The sequence below is a fragment of the Lolium rigidum genome, chromosome 7 (assembly GCF_022539505.1).
Source record: "Lolium rigidum isolate FL_2022 chromosome 7, APGP_CSIRO_Lrig_0.1, whole genome shotgun sequence".
Lineage (NCBI taxonomy): Eukaryota > Viridiplantae > Streptophyta > Magnoliopsida > Poales > Poaceae > Lolium > Lolium rigidum.
This window is the reverse complement of record NC_061514.1, coordinates 154393099-154417053: the sequence shown is the minus strand read 5'-3', so window position 1 is coordinate 154417053 and position 23955 is coordinate 154393099. Positions and strand designations below refer to the sequence as shown.

Below are 23955 nucleotides of genomic sequence, written 5' to 3'. Positions count from 1 at the left end.
GTGATGATTGACGAAAGATGATGGCAGAAAGTTAATAATAATAACTAAAGCTAAAACTCAAGGTAAATAAAAACGGAGGGGCGTATGATAGTATTTCGCATTGTGGAAACGTACTATCTACTACTACCAGAGATTCACTACCGCGAAACAGCTACATCACAGAGTCAGTATCCCGCACGTCATATGGAGTAGTAGTATCTTTAACGAAAACCACACTTCAGCGGCAAACAGGATTTGGTTTTAAATACAACATCGCTCGCTGCCTCCTCCTCTCATCGCTCCCAACCTCCTCGACGCCGTCGTCTCTACCTCCTCTTCTCCCACACGGAACCAACCAACTCTCCGACGAATCAATACCACCCACCCGAGAGAGTCGTCGCCTCCACGGGAAGATGGGATCCGAGGCGGAAGCGGCGGAGCTGACTGGACCCCTCCTCGCCGGCGGCAGCGGCGACGCGCCGGCGGCCGTGGCGGGGGAGGAGGTGGTGCCGCCGTGGCGGGAGCAGCTGACGGTGCGCGGGATAGTGGTGAGCGCCATCCTCGGGGTGCTATTCTGCCTCATCACGCACAAGCTCAACCTCACGGTGGGGATCATCCCCTCCCTCAACGTCGCCGCGGGCCTGCTCGGCTACTTCCTCGTGCGCACCTGGACGGCCGCGCTCGCCAGGTTCGGAATCGTCTCCAAGCCATTCACCAAGCAGGAGAACACCGTCATCCAGACCTGTGTCGTCGCCTGCTACGGCCTCGCCTTCAGCGGTATGTGTCCGTCTCCTCTGCTTAGGTTGCTTCTTTAGGTGGAGAAGATGCGATTCTGGCGTGCGATTCAGGGTTACGTTTTGGTTTGACCTTTAACCAAAACAAAATACCTACTGACGTGTGGAACTGTGTTGCTCGTTTATTTATTTATTTTATTAAGTGCTTGGATTCCATGTGTTAGATCGATTTAGGCCCAACAATGCTAGGGGTGTCAGAAACATTTGGGTTTATTTTGTTTCACAACTTTGGGTAGTACTATTAAGGAAGTTGTTGATAGAATGAACCCCTGAACATATGGTTACTGTGCGGGGATACATACCTTCATGCCGTTAATTCTAAATTTAGCATCACCAACTTCTGATTTTGGTGTGCATTGGGAGTGGCAGGGTTGCTGATGGTAGTTCCCCCCTTCCCATCGAGCTCACACATTGTCAACTAATGTTTTTGTTGATGCAGGTGGCTTCGGATCCTATATGCTTGCAATGGATCAGAAAACGTATGAGCTTATCGGGACTGATTATCCTGGAAACAGGGCGGTGGATGTTAAGAATCCTTCACTCAGTTGGATGATCGGCTTTATGTTTGTTGTTAGCTTCCTCGGTCTATTTAGTCTTGTTGCGCTGCGCAAGGTACTCGTTCATGTCTTGGAACCATGCATTTGTTATGTTCAACTGACTACATTTTTGTTTTTTGATCAAGTGTACTATCTTGGTATTCACATAAATTTTGTAAACTAATGTATGTTTTGGTGTTTGCTAGGTGATGGTTATTGATTACAAGCTGACATATCCTAGTGGAACTGCTACCGCTATGTTGATCAATAGCTTCCACACTACTACTGGAGCTGAGCTTGCAGAGTAAGAAACGGATCAGAGTTCCTCCTTAATTTATGCTCATAGTTCAGTATGCATCGTTTCTTCTTGGTTTTTTGTATGACTGTAAGCTGTAAAGAAATCCAAACGAATCGTCTTTTAGTTATGTTAGACCAATGATGCTTTTCTTTGTATAGAACATCAATTGTTGCCATCGATTTTCTAAGTTTCTTGTGTTTTTATGGTACTAATTTATGTTTTATGGTTGCAGGAGACAAGTTAGCTGTCTTGGGAAGTATTTAAGCATTAGTTTTATCTGGAACTTGTTTAAGTGGTTCTTCAGTGGTGTTGGGGATTCTTGTGGCTTCGATAATTTCCCTTCTCTGGGGCTTGCAGCATTTAAGAACACGTAAGTTTTCTTTGATCGGTTTTTGTTATTCCTTCAATGCTCAAGAGTCAGAACTAATATATTTAGTTTTGAGGGTTTAAAGAAACTTTACTTGTCCCCTTAAGGCTCTAACCTGCTTTGACCATATCTGTCTTGTGACTGCTATAACTTGTATTGTCTATGAAACTACTTATATCCTTCAAAATGGACCATCATATATGCGCTCACCAAAGTTTTACCTGTTCCATTATGTAGGTTTTATTTTGACTTCAGTCCAACATATATTGGATGTGGTCTTATATGCCCACACATTGTTAACTGTTCTACACTTCTTGGAGCCATTATATCTTGGGGTTTTCTTTGGCCATACATAACCACGAAAGCTGGGGACTGGTATCCAGCTGATCTTGGAAGCAACGATTTCAAAGGACTCTATGGATACAAGGTATGGTGATTGGAGATTTTGTTTTTGTTCCTGGCGTGAAATAATTGTCAGTTTCAGACTGCAGACCGACAATCCACCTATGATGTTCTTTTTTGAATATATCTATAACTATATCATGAATCATAATGCTTGATTAAACAATGTTTGCTTGGTTCCTCTCCACTTCTCCAGTATAAGTTAGCGCATTATATGTGAAATCATCATGGAGTAATACTAATAGCACACTATTTCATAAGTGGACATTGTGTTTTGGGAAATTAACTGAGTTCAACATTATAATTGTTAGAATTTGTGTTACTTTCCGTAGTGAACATACAGATGGCACATCTGGTTTGTTCAATACTTATCATTCTTTACAATTTTATGCTTAACAAAAACTAAGTTGTCTCTTACCCTGTCTTCCAGGTTTTCATATCTGTATCTGTGATACTCGGTGATGGTATCTATAACCTCATTAAGATCATTTATGCTACTATCAAGGAAATAATAAATGCACGAGCAAAGCAAGGAAGACTTCCTCTTGTCAGGGTTCAGGATGGTAATGTTCTTGTTATATGGTGTTTAGGTACCAGTATATCGTAAATCATGCATCTCATCTTGTTTTCATTCTGTTATTGCAGATGATGGAAGTTCTAAAGTATCATCCGAGGAAAAACTTCTGAATGATGTATTTGTCAAAGACAGTATCCCTCCCTGGTTGGCAGGATCTGGTTATGTGGGCCTTGCAGCAATATCAACAGCGACTGTACCAATGCTGTTCCCACAACTCAAGTGGTACCTTGTCCTCTCTGCCTATGTTGTTGCACCCCTACTCGCCTTCTGCAACTCGTATGGCACTGGCCTAACAGACTGGAACCTTGCATCCACATATGGCAAGATTGGCCTTTTCATTTTTGCCTCATGGGTTGGCCAGCATGGCGGTGTGATCGCTGGCTTAGCAGCTTGCGGTGTTATGATGTCCATCGTATCCACAGCTGCTGATCTCATGCAGGACTTCAAGACTGGTTACCTTACCCTCTCTTCACCAAGGTCCATGTTTGTGTCACAGTTGATTGGAACTGCCCTTGGCTGCGTAATTGCTCCTCTCACCTTTTGGCTTTACTGGACGGCCTTCGACATTGGCAATCCTGATGGCATGTTCAAAGCTCCATACGCAGTCATCTACCGTGAGATGGCAATCCTGGGTGTGGAAGGATTCTCAGCGCTGCCCCAGCACTGCCTAGCAATCTGCACTTTCTTCTTTTTTGCAGCCATAGCAATCAACCTCCTGAGGGACGTCACTCCAAAAAGTGTGTCCAAATTCATCCCGCTCCCCATGGCCATGGCTGTTCCCTTCTACATCGGGGCATATTTTGCAATCGACATGTTTGTCGGGACGGTCATCTTGTTCGTCTGGGAGAGGGTGAACCGCAAGGAGTCTGAGGACTTTGCAGGCGCGGTTGCATCCGGTTTGATCTGTGGTGACGGGATCTGGAGTGTCCCTTCTGCGATACTGTCCATCATGAGGGTCGACCCACCGATGTGCATGTACTTCAAGCCATCCGTTGCATACGGCTTAATATAAAGCGAGATTGGTCTTTTTAGTGGGGCGCACAAGTAGAAAAGCATTTCGATGTGTACATATTTTACACAATTGTAAATTACACTGCGGCAAAACAGCAGCAGCTCTTTCCATTCTGTTAATATATCTTATTCCTCTCTGATTTCTTGCGTTTGAGTGCTCCTTATGCTGCAGTTGGCATCCTGATCTCTGATTTGTTTTGTGATAGGCCAACATGGATGGCTCGTTTAGTCCTTTGTGACAGAAAATCACTTGACAAAGATCTCTTTAGGACCGATTTTGAAGAGAATTTTCATCCACTCAAACCTTTTTTGACAATTCAGTTTCTTGTGGTGTGCCAAACATTTCTTATACCATTTTTTTAATTAATTATATAAGGTTCAAAAGTCTAACACTAAGATACAATTAGATGTCTTTTTTGATAAAGGCAATATATTAATATTGCGAAGATAACAATTACATCAAGCTTGTAATAGCCTAATAGAAGTACGGATGCACGCAACTAAAAGAAGAAGCTAAAAAAAAGTCTGGTTATAGTGTTCCACCTTTTTTACGCAACTAAAGAAGAAGAAGAAGAAGAAGAAGCTAAAAAAAAAGTTTGGTTATAGTGTTCCACCTTTTGTAGCAGCATCATAAGATCACCAAGACCACATCTAAAGTCTAAGTTACATAAAGTGACGCCTCCAAGAAAGAAACAACTTGATATGCTGATCATTGTGTCTTTATGAAGAGGCACGCCGAGGGTGACTTTATTAGTCTCTTGCTATATGTCGATGATATGCTGATTGCTGAAAATGGCACAAAGAAGGTTCCTCTCCACAAGAAAGCATTGAGTAAATCATTTTCCATCAAGGATTTAGGACCAACTAAGCAAATAGTTGCATGAAAATATCCTGTGATAGATAAAAAAATGCTTTGGCTCTCATAGGAACGATACATTAAGAAGATACTTGAAAGGTTCAATATGCAAGGTGCAAAGACCATTACCTCTCCACTTGCAGGCCATCACAAATTGAATTTATATCAATGTCCTAGCAACAAGAAGGAAAAAAGAAGAAATGAGTAGAGTACCGTACCAATCTGTCGTGAGAAGTTTGATGTATGACATGGTATGCACTAGGCCTGATATTGCCTATGCAGTTCATGGAGTTGTTAGCCAGTTCATGAGAAATCTAGGAGAAGCTCACTGGAATGTAGTGAAATGAATTCTCAAGTATCTCAAAGGTATGTGTGTTGAGAGCATATAGGACTTATCCTCTGTCGAGACCCATATGCATGCAAGGTTTGGCTTGATGAGGACTTGTCTTGTCTTCCCTACTCGCAAAAATCAGCTATGTGTGTTGAGAGCATATAGGACTTATCCTCTGTCGAGACCCGTATGCATGCAAGGTTTGGCTAGATGATCACTTATTATTATTTCTTGACAGTTCAACGTTGAGAAGGTTAAAGCTACAAGCTTGCACTATGAGGCCAGCCGGTCTAGGCCCGCGCGCGCAGATGAAGCACGTTATGCCAAGCAAAGCAACGTGTGAATCAACGCTTGCAGCTTACAAACCACGGTCAAACAAAAACACACACCTCGGTTTAGTATTTTGTCCTGCCTCCATGCGTCCGACGCCCTGATTTAAGTTCAGCAAGGCACCAAATCAGTACACTTGTGGCTACCATTACGCCTGCCCCGCACGAATACAATGCAGGCGTTCAAACGACCGTCAAATGTGTGGTTAGACTTACATCCGGCCCCACAAAATCATAATCATGGTTGATTAGCATGACCAATATACGGAAGCGGTAGAAGTGTGTGGCTGCCGTTAGCTCGACGAGGCCCCACCGGACAGCGAGCGGCCGGCTTGCGCTACCCGCATGTTAGGCCATCTTCAATCGGGCGACCCAAACGGACGCGCTGGGCCGTCCGTTTTGCACCGTTTACGTGCCCGAGCGGACGCGCGGACGGAGCCCCGCGTACGCATGTCCGTTTGGGTCGCGCGCTGCGCCCAATGCGGCAGATTTGGGTCGCGACGCCTTATGGTATGTTTTTCTTGTAAATACACTAAAAAAACGCAAAAAAATATTATATAAAATATATAAAATAGTACAAATGCTCAAAATGTATTGCACATTACATAGTCCATGTAATCAAGGATAAAGTATTATTCAAATAAAATGAAAAAACGATACAAATGCTCTAGGCTTCAGGATTTCCTTCATCATTGTTGTTTGCAGCATTGTTGCCTACGTGCTGCCACATGTGCTCGACCAAATCAGTCTGAAGCTAGTTGTGTACAGCTAGATCTCGAATTTCATGGTGCGCATGAAGAATGTCCTGGAATGATGCCGGAGCACCTTGATGAGGAGTAACCAACTCTCCTTGGCCTTCCTAGTCATTATCAAAGAGTGAATCATCCCGCTCTACCTCAACAATCATGTTATGCATGATTACACAAGCGGTCATCACCTCCCACAGAGTTTGCACATCCCAGACTCTGGCAGGGTGTCTGACGATAGCCCAACGAGCTTTGAGGATGCCAAACGCCCGCTCGACATCTTTCCGGGCTGCCTCCTGCTCTTTGGCAAACCTTGCCTCCTGCTCTGAGTTGGGGTTTCGAATTGTCTTCACGAGTGTAGCCCAAGGTGGATAGATACCATCAGCAAGGTAGTACCCCTTCGTGTAGTGGTGGCCATTGATCTCAAAATCCACATCGGGGACCGACCGTATGCTAGCCTATCAAACACCGGAGAGAGCTGCAGGCACATTGATGTCATTGTGCGAGCCAACCATTCCGAAGAATGAGTGCCAAATCCATGTGTCATGGGAAGCAACAACTTCAAGAATGACTCGTGCACCCTCGGAATGGCCGTCGTATGCCCCCTGCCAACCAAAGGGGCGGTTCTTCCACTCCCGAGTGCATGCGGTCTATGCTTGCCAAGCATCCCGGGAAAACCCCTGGAAGCGTTGATCGACAACGGACGAGCTGTGTCCTCTGCATTAGGTTGCCGGAGGTACTTGTTCTCCGAACGAACCGATCAACTGCTCCGCAGAACCCGTACATCGATTCCAAGCCGGTTGACTCACTCATGCGCGTGTACTCATCTACGAAATCACCGGCAACGCATATGCGAGCATCCTAATCGGCTGCCGTGCATTTACGGTACGAAGAGAGGCTTATCTTGCCAATTGCATCCACTTTCGCACGAAGTAGTCGTCGTAGATCTTGACGCCATCCATTATCCGGCGGAACGAGCGGCCTGGTCATCCGAAAACGACGGCGAAACAAGGACGACACGAACAATGGATTGGGTTTGAAGTAGTCGTTGTAGAGCTGGTCGTGGCCGCGTTCTCTTTTGCGGTCCAAGGCGGCCGCGCGCCCGGCAAGGACCCCGGTGCACGGGGATTTGCGAGACAATATGCTCGTGGATGAGCGGCGCGAGCATCGGTGAAAAATTCGTCGTCGGGCTCCTCTTCCGACGACGTGTCGATGAAGTTCTTGAAGTAGTATTCGTCGTCGCTGTCCACCATGATGCGAAAAGGGACACATTTTAGTTCGAGCATTTGAACGAACACCTCGCGAGCGGAGGCGATCCAAATGCTTCGTAGGGACTGCGAAGCGGCCGTCTCGGACGACGTGCGGTCCGGAAACACGGTGCGGGAGAGCTCACCTCCGGCGGAAACGGCGCAGCTGCGAACGGCGGGAGGTGTCGCGACGGTGAGAGGACAACGGCGCGGCGGCGGCGTCCTCCGACTGCCGCTACGACGCGGCGAAAGCGACGCGGGACCTCGACCTATGCTTCCGCCCCGCTTGCCGGCATCTCGACGACGATGGCCGGCGTCGACGCGCTTCCAAATCGCCGGTCCGTGGGTGGCGGCGGAGCGGTGGGGAGATGTGTGCGACGGGCTTGTGTTTTGGGAGGCAGACAGACGGGCCAGGGGCGGACAAGGGAGGACGCGAGCGACCAGCCTTTCGCGTCCGCAGCCACGCAAACTCGTCCAAGATTTGGGCCGGGTTTGGGTCGTCCCGGACGCCGCGGCCATCCGTTTTAGGGATGGGTCCGCGCGCTGGGCCGCGATTTTATCCGTTTCGACCCATCTGGACGCGCGGGGGCGGGATGGATCGCCCGGTTGGAGGCCCTTACCAGGACGGAAGTGAAACCGTATCGCCTGTGCGTGTCGGTAACAGCGTACACAGAACCAACAGTGCCCAGTTCTGCCGCTGAAACATGGGCCCGCTCAAACCACGAGCCAATGCAGAGCAAGATCGCACCAGTTCTCTTTTCACCGTCCCGCAGAAGATCTCGAGAGGCGCCCACGAGCCCGAGCACGATTCACGGCGCTTCCCTTCTATCCCGCTCCTTGAAAAGATTAGATGACCGGTGGGGCCAACTACCTTTGCCGTGGTGGACTCGCCACTGTATTCTGGCCCCACGTGGCTCGCCTTCCACGTCTGGCTCAGCTTTAACACCTTCTAAACTACCCCGTGCCCATTTGGCTATTTCCACGCTCCAGCATGTTATGCATTGTTTGCGCATCATATTTTCTGCAATGGAACTCAATCTTGTTTATTCACAATGTGGAATGTCCTTCTAATCATTAACAGAGCACCGTTTTTTTTTGGGGGTGGACGACACTCAAGTCGACCGAGACGATCATGTCCTCCTTTGCAATTAATTTGGTCCCAGCCTCAATGTACACTGCCATATTTCAAATGGCCGAGGTCTTACCATTTGACTCTTTTTCCCCGTCATCACCTTCCATAGCGGCATCGTCCTCATGCCATCGCATTGGCTTGAATCGCTAAGCACATGAGTCTGGTTGAGGCCGAGGCTAGACACCACCAGCGGCCGCCCTGGAAGTACGGGACCTCCGACGATGACAATTGTGACATGCCGAGCTGGGAGTGTGTGGGGACGTGTTGGGCGTAGCGTCCCCGTCGGTGCCGCTAGCGATCGTGCCAGTAGATGTGGCTTTGTGGCGGCGAACGTGACCGGGCTTGCTGAAGACCACCGTTGACCTGCTCTGGCGATGTCGAGCGCCTCGTTCTTGACCATGAGGACTACCTGGGCGACGGCTTAGGAGGTGAAGACATTGGCATCTGTAAAATTGCTTTGACCATTATTTTGGTCAATAAAATATGAAATATATGTTAAAAAATTATATTATTTGAAACCTTTGTTGAATACGAATTTAATGGTATACATTTTATGAACATATAATTTTTATTTTATTAACCAAATTAATGGTCAAATTTTATCGTAAATTTCGTGCGCCTGTTAAACTCAGACGAAAGGAGCAGTGACGAGAGGCCGGAACTTGGCAGTTGAACAGCAAACAGGATTGGCTTAAATACACCCCCTCCCCCGCCTCCTCCTCTCATCAGTCCCAGCCTCCTCGCCGGCGTCGTCTCCTACACGAAACCAACTAGCTGCCCGACGAATCCATAAGATCCGTGGGAGGAGGGACACTAGCTTCCCCGTGAACATGGGATCCGAGGCGGATGCGGCGGAGCTGAGCGGGCCCCTCCTCGCCGGCGCGCCGGCGACGGCGGAGGAGGCGGTGCCGCCGTGGCGGGACCAAATCACGGTCCGGGGGATAGTGGTCAGCGCGATTCTGGGGGTGCTCTTCTGCCTCATCACGCACAAGCTCAACCTCACGGTGGGGATCATCCCCTCCCTCAACGTCGCCGCGGGCCTGCTCGGCTACTTCCTCGTGCGCACCTGGACGGCGGCGCTCGCCAGGTTCGGAATCGTCTCCAAGCCATTCACCAAGCAGGAGAACACCGTCATCCAGACCTGCGTCGTCGCCTGCTACGGCATCGCCTTCAGCGGTACGTCTGCGTTACTCAATTAGGTTGCTTGTTTAGGTGGAGATGCGATTCTGGTTTACGATTAGTTTGACCCGTAACTAACGTCTACTCATGCCCGTTTATTCTAAGTACGTCCCCTGTGTTAGATTTCGGTTCAGCAATGCTAGGGATTTCAGAAACGTCAGATTTTGTTTCAGAATTTTCGGTATTAACGAAGTTGTCGGTAGGCTGAACCCCTGACCTGAATATATGGCTACAGAGTGGGGATACAGATCTTAATGCAGCGAATTTCAAAATTTGCATCACGTGTATCTGATTTTGGTGTGCATTACGAGTGGCAGGGTTTCTGATGGTATTTTACCCCCTTTTCATTGGGCTCACATCATCAACTAACATTTCTCTTGACGCAGGTGGCTTCGGATCGTATATGCTTGCAATGGATCAAAAAACTTATGAACTTATTGGGACCGATTATCCTGGTAACAGGGCTGAGGATGTTAAGAATCCTTCACTCAGTTGGATGATCGGCTTCATGTTTGTTGTTAGCTTCCTCGGTCTATTTAGTCTTGTTGCGCTGCGCAAGGTAATCACTTACATCTTGGAACCATGCATCTGTTATGCTTATATGATTCGGTTTTTGAATGAATTTTAGTAAACTAACGTATGTTTTTGTGTTTGCTAGGTGATGGTAATTGATTACAAGCTCACCTATCCCAGTGGAACTGCTACCGCTATGTTGATAAATAGCTTCCACACTACTACTGGAGCTGAGCTTGCAGAGTAAGAAACGGATTAGTGGTTCTCCTTAATTTATACTCATAGTTTTTTTAACAGAATATCAACAGTATTTTTTTACGGAATATAGAATATCAATAGTTGCCACAGTACTACAGTAGTCTGGTGAAGTTGCAAGTCAGTCATCAACCCATTATGTGTTCCATCTATTGGGTATTCAAGGGTTATGGTAGCTATTTCGACTGAAATTTAGTGGGGAAATTAATGTGTGCCAGGTAATTTCATCATACTATTTTATGTTTGTAATGCTCAGATAGAAACTGCCAATCATAAGGTTTTATTGATCTACTATGACAGTTTGGTTCTACTGGATTGAAACTAGGAATACTGCTATATGCTCTCTCTGTCTCTAACAAGCTTCTTTCTTGGGAAGGAGTGTGCAATGAAGTGTTCAATTACTGCAGCACTTGGGTCCGAAGATATAAATGCCACTTTTTCTGTTTGTACAGTAGTCATGCATCACATACTTGTTAAATTGCAATGTCCTTTGTAGCGATTATCTAAGTTGCTTGAGTTTTTACACTAATAATTTGTGTTTTATGGTTGCAGGAAACAAGTTAGCTGTCTTGGGAAGTATTTAAGCATTAGTTTTATCTGGAACTTGTTTAAGTGGTTCTTCAGTGGTGTTGGGGATTCTTGTGGCTTTGATAATTTCCCTTCTCTGGGGCTTGCAGCTTTTAAGAACACGTAAGTTTTCTTTAATTAGTTTTACGCACTCCTTCAGTTCTTAAGAGTCAGAAGAAATACATTTAGTTTTTATGGTTGAAAGAACCTTGCCTTCCTTTGTTCCCTTAGGGCTCTTACCTTCTTTGACCATGTCTCTTGTGTGGCTGCTATAACTTGTAATGCCATGTGGAGCTACTCATCCTTTAAAATGGACCATCCTATGGATGCTAACCATTGTTTTACCTGTTCCATTTTATAGGTTTTATTTTGACTTCAGCCCAACCTATATTGGATGTGGTCTTATATGCCCACACATTGTTAACTGCTCTACACTTCTTGGAGCCATTATATCTTGGGGTTTTCTTTGGCCATATGTAACCACGAAAGCTGGGGACTGGTATCCAGCTGATCTTGGAAGCAACGATTTCAAAGGACTCTATGGATACAAGGTATGGTGATTTAAGATTTTATTTGTTCATGGTAAAATAACTTTCATTTTCATACTGCAGACTGACAGCCCACCTATGATGTTCTTTTCTCGATATAACTATAACTAGATCATGCTTCATAATGTTGGATAAAATAGTGTTGCTTGTTTCCTCTCCATAATAAATTAGGCAAGTACTGTATATATGAAGTCAACATGGACTAATACTGCTCTTTTACTATTTCACAAGTGGTTGTTACTGCTTACAGAACATACAATGGCACATCTAATTTGTTTATAATAACTTTGTTCACAGACTGACCAGTCTTTTACACAAAAACTAAGATGTCTCTACCCTGCCTTCCAGGTTTTCATATCTGTATCCGTGATACTTGGTGATGGTATCTATAACCTCATTAAGATCATTTATGCTACTATCAAGGAAATAATGAATGCTCGATCAAAACAAGGAAGACTTCCTCTTGTCCGGGTTCAGGATGGTAAATGTTTTGTTGTATAGTGTTTACCTACCAGTAAATATCATAAATCATGCATCTCATCTTGTTCCTTTATGTTGTTGCAGATGATGAAAGTTCAAAATTATCAACCGGGGAAAAACTTCTGAATGATATATTTGTAAAAGACAGTATCCCTCCCTGGTTGGCAGGATCTGGTTATGTGGGCCTTGCAGCAATATCAACTGCGACTGTACCAATGCTGTTCCCACAGCTCAAGTGGTACCTTGTCCTCTCTGCTTATGTTGTTGCTCCCCTACTCGCCTTCTGCAACTCTTATGGCACTGGCCTGACAGACTGGAGCCTTTCATCCACATATGGAAAGATTGGCCTTTTCATTTTTGCCTCATGGGTTGGCCAGCATGGTGGTGTGATTGCCGGCTTAGCAGCTTGCGGTGTTATGATGTCCATCGTATCCACGGCTGCTGATCTCATGCAGGACTTCAAGACTGGTTACCTCACCCTCTCTTCACCAAGGTCCATGTTTGTGTCTCAGTTGATTGGGACTGCCCTTGGCTGTGTAATTGCTCCTCTCACATTTTGGCTTTACTGGACGGCCTTCGATATTGGCAATCCTGATGGCATGTTCAAAGCTCCATATGCAGTCATCTTCCGTGAGATGTCAATCCTGGGTGTTGAAGGATTCTCAGCACTGCCCCAGCACTGCCTAGCAATCTGCGCTTTCTTCTTTTTTGCAGCCATAGCAATCAACCTCCTGAAGGATGTTACTCCAGACAGCGTGTCCAAATTCGTCCCGCTCCCAATGGCCATGGCTATTCCCTTCTACATCGGAGCATATTTTGCGATCGACATGTTCATCGGGACCGTCATCTTGTTTGTCTGGGAGAGGGTGAACCGCAAGGAGTCTGAGGACTTTGCAGGCGCGGTTGCTTCTGGTTTGATCTGCGGTGACGGAATCTGGAGTGTCCCTTCTGCGATACTGTCCCTCATGAGGATCGACCCACCGATGTGCATGTACTTCAAGCCATCTGTTGCATACGGCTTAATATAGAGCGAGATAGCTCGTTTTATTAGGATGGCATAAATAGAAAAGAATTACGCTGTGTACATATTTTACACAATTGTAAATTACACTGCCGCAAAACAGCAGTTATTTTCATTGTGTTAATATATATCTTATTCTCCTCTGATTTCTCGCATTCCAATGTTACTGATGCTACAGTCGTCACCCTAGACTTATTTGATCTGTTAAACTATCTTTTAAGCCCTCCCCCAATGCTATTTTCTAGCATGAGAAATGAGGGACATTACAGAAATGCCAAAGGAACCTGGCTGCGCGCACCCAGTTTCTCAAAAATTGAAAAATGCTATTTGATTTAAAAAAAAAATTGTTGAATGTAAATATCATCTTGATACTTCCGGGTTAGTTTTCATGGAAAAATACGATGTCCAAATATTTAGATGTGTACTGTTCAAAGAAATAGAAATTTTTATTTTCTCATTTTTGTGGGTTACATATGATTGTAAGCCTTTAAAATCTGCACAAATAGGTATCAACATAATACATACATGCGTGTATTTTTAATTTTTTTTTGAAACTTTGAAATAGCGTTATTTTGCAAAACAAAATCATAACTAGGTGCGCGTAACAAGATTCCAAAAGTGTCGGTCGGTGATATTAGGCCTTTTTAATGCATTGGCACTTAGTATCTCATGCTAAGAGCATATCCAGTCGCGTCTCCCAAACCACCCCAAAGAAATTTGAAGCGCGTTGAACGTTTGACCGCCCTCAACCGCGCACCCCAAAGCTCTTTTTGATCCGGCGCCACGAGGCCATCACCTCTACACAGTGGACGTTGCGTGGGCGCATGACGACACTAAAAGCGGGGTTGCGAGTGGCAGGCCAGCCAGCCGTGTCATCCACACAAAGAAATTCCATTTCTCCCACCACTTTCTCCCTCCCGTCGCGACTACTTGAAAGTCCATGGAGCCCCATGTGTGGTTTTGGTAATTGGTGACAATCCCTATGAACTAATGGTTGCATAGAGTTATATTTGTAGGAGTTGTCTATAGGCAATGTTTGAACCATATGTTGGCTTCAAGGTTATAATAAGAAGAAATTAGGTGCAAATTCAAGATGAGTCAACTCGAAGAGATCATATGCTTGAAACTTGCCATTCATAACATGAGTCAACTCGAAAAGATCATATACTTGAATCTTGCCATTTATATGGTGTTCATGTATATATGAAGGTGCACTGAAGAAGGAGCTCTCCCATAGTGGAATGTGGGGGAGAAATCCACAAGACTTCATAGTGCGAGAACAATCGAGAATGGTATTCCATCTTGTCGCAGTCAAGATCGGCATCATCTAGCTCAAGTGGAATGCGCAAGGTTAAGGTTTGATCTTGATATAGTTTCTTTTCTCGCTGATCTCGTCATTTAGTTGGGAGACCGGTTTATAGGGTAGGTGGCGTACTATCAAGAGGGCTCCCGAGTGAGTAACCCGATCGTATCGTTCGGAGAGAGCTTAAACCGTTGCATCCTTGCATCATCTTTTTGGTTGTTATTTTAATCTTATCCATGTGGTGCCTTAGAGCTTGTGGATATTTCCATGACAAGCTCTAGTTCATCAAAAACGGATTTCGCGTATATCACTTGTTGCGTTTTCGAGTTTGGCGATTTTCTAGGTTTCCTGTAATGAGAGGTTGCACCTCTAAAATTTGTAGAAAATCTTCCCCTACCTTTTTTTTGCGGTAGCTCTTGTCGTCCTCTTTCCAACAAAATTTGTTTCATGTCGATCGGAGTTTCTAAACTCTAGATATTACGATTTAATTTTTGCCTTTGGTTTAAAAAGAAAAGAAAAAGAATTGGACCGGTGCCACCGTGGCTGGTACCGCTTGCGGTACCGCGGCTGGTCCTCAACTCGCAGAACCCCCCCCCCGAGCGGTCGAAGGAAACGAAGACCAGCATCGGTGCCGGTACCAGTGGTACCGTCTGCGCGCTCCGCAAATCGCAGCTGGCCCTCGCGCGCGCCCGTAGCCGCCTGCTTCGCTCACACATGCCCGCACCCGCGTTGACCCGGTCGCTTCCTGGATCGCTCACTCACACGCGCGTCCACCCAGCTCGCTCACTCTTGGCCGCCTCTTCCTTCGCTCGCGCGCGCCCCCGCGTTGACCCGCCCAGATCCCCTGCCTGGCTCGCTGGCGGTCAGCTCGCCCCGATCGATCCCCTATTCGATGGCTTCTATGGTTGGCCACGCTTGGGGCTGGGCGGTAGTACCGCACCTCCGAGGCTGATACTACCGACAAAAAATTAGTGCCACCTATTTAAGCCCCACTTTCTCTCTCTTTTGTGTTAGTTCTTATTCCCCACTTGCTCTCCACCATTGTTGCAAACTTGAGAGCTTCCTCTCCCTCAAGTCCCTTCATGATTCCTGCTCATATTTGCACCAATCAAATCCTCCTCTTTGTGAGAGAATCCCTAGATCTAATCTTGGAAGAGAAATTTGGTGTTCCTCTCCTTATTCCCCCAATAGCTTTTGTAGCTTTGTTGGAATTTGAGAGAGAAGGATTTGAGCATCTTTGTGGTGTTCTTGCCATTGCATTTGGTGCATCGAGGTTTGACTTCTTCGTGGTGATACGTGGAGGTGAAAGTTCGTGAGATATTCACTTCGGGAGCTTCCCGGAGTTTGTTCTTCTTGGGTTCTTGGAACCCTAGACGGCTTATTGGTTTTTGTGGTGTTCTTGGGGTCTCCAATTAAGTTGTGGAGATTCCACAAGCTTTGTGAGGCCTTTGTGATGATTTATTGGGAGCCTCCAATTAAGTTGTGGAGATAGCCCCAATCTTTGTGCGGGTTCGGTGACCACCCTTAAGGTTCCATAGTGGATCGAGGATTTCCCTTTTGGTGAGAAGGCTCGAGGACAATACAGTGAGGTCTTCGTGGCATTTGGAGTGATTTGTCCTCCACACCGCTTTGATACGTCTCCAACGTATCTATAATTTCTGATGTTCCATGCTAGTTTTATGACAATACCTACATGTTTTGCTCACACTTTATAATGTTTTTATGCATTTTCCGGGACTAACCTATTAACAAGATGCCGAAGTGCCAGTTCCTGTTTTCTGCTGTTTTTGGTTCCAAAAAGGCTGTTCGGGCAATATTCTCGGAATTCGACGAAACAAAAGCCAAACATCTTATTTCACCGAGACGGACCAGAACACCGAAGGGGAGCCGGAGAGGCGGCCTAGGAGGGGGGCGCGCCGCCCTATGGGGTGGGCCCCCAGGCACCCCCTTGCGCCGCCTCTTCGCCTATATAATCTCTCGTGACGCGAAAACCCTACAACAATTGACGAAACTCCAGAAAGACTCCAGGGACGCCGCCGCCATCGCGAAACTCCATTTCGGGGGACAGAAGTCTCTGTTCCGGCACGCCGCCGGGATGGGGAATTGCCCACGGAGTCATCTCCATCGACATCAACGCCATCTTCATCGTCGTTGCTGTCTCCCATGATGAGGAGGGAGTAGTTCTCCCCCGAGGCTGAGGGCTCTACCGGTAGCTATGTGGTTCATCTCTCTCTCCCATGGTGTGATCTTTATGTGATCATGAGCTTTGTATCACTATTAATCTATGTGCTACTCTAGTGATGTTATTAAATTAGTCTATTCATCCTCCATGATGTAAAGTTGACAGTGTGTGCATCATGTAGTACTTGGCGTAGGTTATGATTGTAATCTCTTGTAGATTATGAAGTTAACTATTACTATGATAGTATTGATGTGATCTATTCCCCCTTTCATAGCTATTGGTGACAGTGTGTATGCTATGTTAGTACTCGATCTAAATTTTAACGGTCTATTATGCACTCTAGATGTTACTTTAATATGAACTCCAGACGTTGTGGAGCTTGTTTACTCCGGCTTGAGGTGTGCTCTTGTAGCCCTACACAATGAATGGTGTTTGTTATCCAACAAGAGAGTGTTTGAGAGTAGCACAAGTGAGGAGAAGTTATTTATTTATTATGTGATCATTGTTGAGAGTGTTCACTAGTGAAAGTATGATCCCTAGGCCTTGTTTCTAAGCATTGAAATGCCGTTTCCAACAAGTTCTGTTACATGTTCGCTTGCTGCCATTTTTATTTCAGATTGCAATTACTACTTATAATCATCCATATTACTTGTATTTCACTATCTCTTCGCCGAACTAGTGCACCTACACATCTGACAAGTGTATTAGGTGTGTTGGGGACACAAGAGACTTCTTGTATCTTAATTGCAGGGTTGCTTGAAAGGGATATCTCTGACCTCTACCTCCCTGAGTTCGATAAACCTTGGGTGATTCACTTAAGGGAAACTTGCTGCTGTTCTACAAACCTCTGCTCTTGGAGGCCCAACACCGTCTACGGGAATAGAAGCGTGCGTAGACATCAAGCTATTTTCCGGCGCCGTTGCCGGGGAGGTAAGGTAAAAGGTATTCACATCCTCCGACTACTAAGCTATTTCCTAGCACTGTTGCCGGTGTGTGAGTGCTCGAAGCTATTTCCTTTAGATCCTGCAATTATATGTTTTTGTCTCTTGTTTTTATGTTCACTAGCTAGGCTTAATGGAAAACAACAAAAATATTAGAGATCTTTATAGTATTTATCTTGAGTTATGACATGAGGTGTTTGAAGAGAAAATTAAAAAACCTATGGAACTTTATATGCATGCTAATGGCAATGTTATTAGTATGAATACTTTGAACACCATTGTTTGCTAATGCTATGAAAAATTCTAAGCTTGGGGAAGCTGGTTTTGAGGAGCATGATATTTTTATCCCCCAAAGTTTTGAGGAGAAAATTTTCTTTGATGATACTTTGCCTCCCATTTATGATGATTATAATGATAGTGGTATTCTGGTGCCACCTACTATGGAGGATAAAGTTTATTATGATTATACCATGCCTGCAATTTATGATAATTACAATGATGGTTGTGATAGTTTTACTCCCACTATTACTAATAAAATTGATTATGCTTATGTGGAGAGTAATGATACTTTTATGCATGTGAATAAGAATGCTTTATGTGATAGTTATGTTGTTGAGTTTGTTCATGATGCTACTGAAAGTTATTATGAGAGAGGGAAACATGGTTATATGCATCTTAATAATATTAAGTTTCCCCTCTTTATGTTGAGAATGTTGAAGTTGCGCTTGTGTTGCCTTTCTATGCTTGTTGCATTATGCTTACATGACTTGTTTATTTACAAGATTCCTTTTCATAGGAAGTGGGTTAGACTTAAAAGTGTTTCTTATTTGCTTTTGATGCTCTCTTTTGCTTCAACTCTTATTTCTTGCGCGAGCATCATTAAAATTACTGAGCCCATCTTAATGGCTATAAAGAAAGCACTTCTTGGGAGATAAACCATGTTGTTTTTATTTTGCTACTGTTTTGTTGTGTCTTGGAAGTTGTTACTACTGTAGCAACCTCTCCTTATCATATTTATTTTGTTTTTGTGCCAAGAATTGCCTCTAATGGTAAGAAAGTGGTATTTGGGAGATTTGCAATCTTGTTTACTGTTTCTGGTTCGTCACGAGAACAATCGCCAAAAATCACCAGAACGTAAGTTTGAGCTGCCAATTTACGAGCATCTTCCCCAGGTATTTTTCTAACTTTCATTAGTTCAGATTTTTTCGAGTTAAGCAGCGTAACTATTTTTCAAAAATCAATTTTTACGAACTGTTCTGTTTTGAAAGATTCTTGCACTGTTTTGCATTTGCATCTTTTTGCCCACCTTTTTCAGTTCTCTTGATCAAAGAACCTTATTGAAGTTGTGCTACAGTAGCTAATGCTTATTAAAATGCTTTTTATATGTCATACTGAACTTTGTAGATTTGATTAATATTATCATTGCACTAACGCCTCTAATGAGTTTGTTTCGAGTTTGGTGTGGAGGAAGTTTTCAAGGGTCAAGAGAGGAGGATGATATAATATGATTAAGGAGAGTGAAAAGTCTAAGATTGGGGATGCCCCCGTGGTTCATCCCTACATATTTCAAGAAGACTCAAGCGTCTAAGCTTGGGGATGCCCAAGGCATCCCCTTCTTCATCGACAACTTATCAGGTCACCTCTAGTGAAACTATATTTTTATTCCATCACATCTTATGTACTTTACTTGGAGCGTCTGTGTGCCTTTATTTTCGTCTTGTTATCTTAGTTCTCTGAATAAATTGGATCATACCTTGTGTGGGAGAGAGACACACTCCGCTTTTTCATATGAACACTAGTGTTCTTCGCTTTTACTTTTAATGTTCATGGCGAAAGTTAAAAGCTACTGCATTTATTGCTATTTGGTTGGAAACAGAAAATGCTTCATGTGGTAATTGGTATATGGTCTTGAATAATTCGATACTTGGCAATTGTTTTGCTCAATAGATCATGTTTAAGCTCTTGCATCATGTACTTTGCACATATTAATGAAGAACTACCATAGAGCTTGTTGAAATTTGGTTTGCATGATTGGTCTCTCTAAAAGTCTAGATATTTTCTGTTGAAGTGTTTGAACAACAAGGAAGACAGTGTAGAGTCTTATAATGCTTGCAATATGTTCTTATGTAAGTTTTGCTGTACCGGTTCATACTTGTGTTTGCTTCAAACAACCTTGCTAGCCAAAGCCTTGTACTGAGAGGGAATTCTTCTCGTGCATCCAAAAACGTTGAGCCAAAACTGATGCCATTTGTGTCCACCATAACTACCTACTATGTGGTATTTTTCTGCCATTCCAAAGTAAATTGCTTGTGTGCTACCTTTAAAATTTCGTTCCTTGTCTTTGCAATACATAGCTCATGGGAAAATAGCTTAAAAACTATTGTGGTATTGAATATGTTGCTTATGTATCTTATTTCTTATAAGTTGCTTGTTGAGCGGTAACCATGTTTCTGGGGACGCCATCAACTTTTCACCTTTGTTGAATATTGATGTCTACGGGGGCTTCTATACTTGTAGACAGTGTTGGGCCTCCAAGAACAGAGGTTTGTAGAACAGCAGCAAGTTTCCCTTAAGTGGATCACCCAAGGTTTATCGAACTCAGGGAGGAAGAGGTCAAAGATATCCCTCTCGAGCAACCCTGCAACCACAAAGCAAGAAGTCTCTTGTGTCCCCAACACACCTAATAGGTGCACTAGTTCGGCGAAGAGATAGTGAAATACGGGTGGTATAAATAAGTATGAGCAAGTGGCAACGGCACCGGAAAAGTGCTTTGCCCAGGACGAGTAAACAAGCAGTAGTAACGCAAGAAAACAAGTAAACAAGAAGCGATGGCGTATTTAGGAACAAGGCCTAGGGATTAGACTTTCACTAGTGGACACTCTCAACTTTGATCACATAACGAGAATAGATAAATGCATACCCTACACTCTCTTGTTGGATGATGAACACCACTAATTGCGTAGGATTACACGAACCCTCAATGCCGGAGTTAACAAGCTCCACAATATTCAATGTTCATATTTAAATAACCTTAGAGTGTATGACAGATCAACACAACTAAACCAAGTACTAACATAGCATGCACACTGTCACCTTCACACTATGTAGGAGGAATAGATCACATCAATACCATCATAGCAATAGTTAACTTCATAATCTACAAGAGATCATAATCATAGCCTACGCCAAGTACTAACACGGATGCACACACTGTCACCATTACACCGTGCGGGAGGAATAAACTACTTTAATAACATCACTAGAGTAGCACGCAGATATATTGTGATACAAAACACATTGCAATCATAAAGGGATATAAATAAGCACTTCACTATGCCATTCATAACAGTGAATAAGTATTCTGTGAAATATAGCCTAAGAGACCCACACGGTGCACACACTGTCACCTTTACACACGTGGGACAAGGAGTCTCCGTAGATCACTGATACGTCTCCGACGTATCGATAATTTCTTATGTTCCATGCCATAGTATTGATGATACCTACATGTTTTATGCACACTTTATGTCATATTCGTGCATTTTCTGGAACTAACCTATTAACAAGATGCCGAAGAGCCAGTTGCTATTTTCTGCTGTTTTTGGTTTCAGAAATCCTAGTAACGAAATATTCTCGGAATTGGACGAAATCAAGACCCAGGGTCCTATTTTGCCACGAACCTTCCAGAAGACCGAAAGGGATACGAAGTGGGGCGACGAGGCGCCGCCACCATAGGGCCGTGCGGCCAGAGGGGGGCCCGCGCCGCCCTATGGTGTGGGCCCCTCATCAGCCCTCCGACTCCGCCCTTCCGCCTACTTAAAGCCTCCGTCGCGAAACCCCTGATGCGAAAAAACCACGATACGGAAAACCTTCCAGAGACGCCGCCGCCGCCAATCCCATCTCGGGGGATTCTCGGAGATCTCCTCCGGCACCCTGCCGGAGAGGGGATTCATCTCCCGGAGGACTCTACACCGCCATGGTCGCCTCCGGAGTGATGAGTGAGTAGTTCACCCCTGGACTATGGGTCCATAGCAGTAGCTAGATGGTTGTCTTCTCCTCATTGTGCTTCATTGTTGGATCTTGTGAGCTGCCTAACATGATCAAGATCATCTATCCGTAATGCTATATGTTGTGTTTGTCGGGATCCGATGGATAGAGAATACCATGTTATGTTAATTATCAAGTTATTACATATGTGTTGTTTATGATCTTGCATGCTCTCCGTTATTAGTAGAGGCTCTGGCCAAGTTTTTGCTCTTAACTCCAAGAGGGAGTATTTATGCTCGATAGTGGGTTCATGCCCGCATTGACACCGGGACGAGTGACGGAAAGTTCTAAGGTTGTGTTGTGCTGTTGCCACTAGGGATAAAACATTGGCGCTATGTCCGAGGATGTAGTTGTTGATTACATTACGCACCATACTTAATGCAATTGTCCGTTGCTTTGCAACTTAATACCGGAGGGGTTCGGACGATAACCTCGAAGGTGGACTTTTTAGGCATAGATGCGGTTGGATGGCGGTCTATGTACTTTGTCGTAATGCCCAATTAAATCTCACTATACTTATCATGACATGTATGTGCATTGTTATGCCCTCTCTATTTGTCAATTGCCCGACCGTAATTTGTTCACCCAACATGCTTTTATCTTATGGGAGAGACACCTCTAGTGAACTGTGGACCCCGGTCCATTCTTTTATACTCGAAATACAAATCTGCTGCAATACTTGTTTTACCGTTTTCTCTGCAAACAATCATCTTCCACACAATACGGTTAATCCTTTGTTACAGCAAGCCGGTGAGATTGACAACCTCACTCGTTTCGTTGGGGCAAAGTACTTTGGTTGTGTTGTGCGGGTTCCACGTTGGCGCCGTAATCCCCGGTGTTGCGCCGCACTACATCCCGCCGCCATCAACCTTCAACGTGCTTCTTGGCTCCTCCTGGTTCGATAAACCTTGGTTTCTTTCTCGAGGGAAAACTTGCTGCTCGTGCGCATCATACCTTCCTCTTGGAGTTCCCAACGAACGTGTGAAATACACGCCATCAAGCACATTTTCTGGCGCCGTTGCCGGGGAGATCAAGACACGCTGCAAGGGGAGTCTCCACTTCTCAATCTCTTTACTATGTTTTTGTCTTGCTTTATTTTATTTACTACTTTGTTTGCTGCATTATATCAAAACACAAAAAAATTAGTTGCTAGCTTTACTTTATTTACTATCTTGTTTGCATATCAAAAACACAAAAAAATTAGTTACTTGCATTTACTTTACTTATGTAAGGGTATTTCACCCTTATCCATTATTTTGGTAACGATGACACCGTGCTAAAGTATTTGGCCTAATATGTTTATGAGGATAATCTCAGGTATTAGGCAATGAGGCGTAAATGGTCTATCAAAGGAACAAGAAGGCTAAAGGAGACCCCCCCATTTCAACAACAATCAAAAAGGGTTACAGGAGAAATCCGGTCACCAGCCCGGTCCAACCGGGCCAGCAACCGGCCGATCCGGCGTGCTGGCCGGTCAACCGGTCGGAAACCGGGCTCCAAAGGAGGAACCAACAGATCCGGTTTGCGCTCGGTCAACCGGGCTCCTGACCGGCGGGTCCGGCGCTCCGTCCGGTCGACCGGTCGGAAACCGGGCAGCAACCAGCCACCAACCGGAGAAGCGCCAGGACGACGCAAAGGAGCCCCGGTCACTGATCCGGTCTGACCGGCCTCACGACCGGGCTGTCCGGTCTGACCGGCCTCTCAACCGGGTTGTCCGGTCTGTGGCTCGGTCAACCGGGTTTATCGAGGAAAAATGCTGAGGTGGCAAGTGGCAATGGCCAAATTTTGAAGAACACTATAAATACCCCTTCTTCTACCTTGGAAGGGTTAGGCAACATACTACAAGCTGTTCTTGAGCTCTCTCTCTCTTACTCCATTGCTAGAAACACCAAAAGCCTCAGATCTCCCTCCTCCTCCACCCAAACTCAAATCCCTCCGGGGAATCATTAGAGGAGGACCCGATCTACCGTTCTACCAAGCCAAATCTCATTCCCCCTTGTATTCATTGAGAAGCTTGCTTCCTAGGGTTCCTTGGAAACCCTAGGTGGGCAAGAGGAGTCCGAAGCATCCGGGCTGTGGATTTGCTCCGGGCAAGATTGTGAAGGTTTGGAGGCTACCTCAAAGTCTACCACAAGCCGAGTGAGCTATTCCTTCGTGGGATAGGCTCCGGAGAATAGGGTGAGCCTTCGTGGCGTGGGGAATCCTTCGTGGGACCTCCACCCCTCCAAACGTGACATACCTTGTTGCAAAGCAAGGGAACACGGGAATACATCCTCGTCTCCGCGTGCTATCGGTTATCTCTAACCGAACTCCT

General features: G+C 45.1%; 2 protein-coding genes across 2 annotated transcripts; both read left to right on the top strand.

Moving 5' to 3' along the window:
- Nucleotides 1-270: 270 nt before the first annotated feature.
- On the top strand, nucleotides 271-4104 carry LOC124678590 (probable metal-nicotianamine transporter YSL6). The gene is made up of 7 exons (XM_047214462.1): nucleotides 271-756; nucleotides 1213-1385; nucleotides 1516-1613; nucleotides 1840-1977; nucleotides 2212-2401; nucleotides 2807-2939; nucleotides 3022-4104. The coding sequence occupies exons 1-7, from the start codon at nucleotides 393-395 to the stop codon at nucleotides 3963-3965; spliced, it is 2040 nt and encodes a 679-aa protein (XP_047070418.1). The 5' UTR covers nucleotides 271-392; the 3' UTR covers nucleotides 3966-4104.
- Nucleotides 4105-9269: 5165 nt separating this feature from the next.
- On the top strand, nucleotides 9270-13311 carry LOC124678591 (probable metal-nicotianamine transporter YSL6). The gene is made up of 7 exons (XM_047214463.1): nucleotides 9270-9781; nucleotides 10171-10343; nucleotides 10443-10540; nucleotides 11105-11242; nucleotides 11481-11670; nucleotides 12016-12148; nucleotides 12232-13311. The coding sequence occupies exons 1-7, from the start codon at nucleotides 9436-9438 to the stop codon at nucleotides 13173-13175; spliced, it is 2022 nt and encodes a 673-aa protein (XP_047070419.1). The 5' UTR covers nucleotides 9270-9435; the 3' UTR covers nucleotides 13176-13311.
- The last annotated feature ends 10644 nt before the right edge of the window (nucleotides 13312-23955 follow it).

What these genes read in the sequence shown, in the direction of transcription:
- LOC124678590 (XM_047214462.1), top strand. Translation starts at nt 393, where the DNA reads ATGGGATCCGAGGCGGAAGCGGCGGAGCTGACTGGACCCCTCCTCGCC. An exon ending in CTTGCAGCATTTAAGAACAC is followed by an intron (nt 1,978 to 2,211) that starts GTAAGTTTTCTT and finishes TCCATTATGTAG; the next exon opens with GTTTTATTTTGACTTCAGTC. An exon ending in AAGGACTCTATGGATACAAG is followed by an intron (nt 2,402 to 2,806) that starts GTATGGTGATTG and finishes CCTGTCTTCCAG; the next exon opens with GTTTTCATATCTGTATCTGT.
- LOC124678591 (XM_047214463.1), top strand. Translation starts at nt 9,436, where the DNA reads ATGGGATCCGAGGCGGATGCGGCGGAGCTGAGCGGGCCCCTCCTCGCC. An exon ending in CTACGGCATCGCCTTCAGCG is followed by an intron (nt 9,782 to 10,170) that starts GTACGTCTGCGT and finishes CTCTTGACGCAG; the next exon opens with GTGGCTTCGGATCGTATATG. An exon ending in TCTTGTCCGGGTTCAGGATG is followed by an intron (nt 12,149 to 12,231) that starts GTAAATGTTTTG and finishes ATGTTGTTGCAG; the next exon opens with ATGATGAAAGTTCAAAATTA.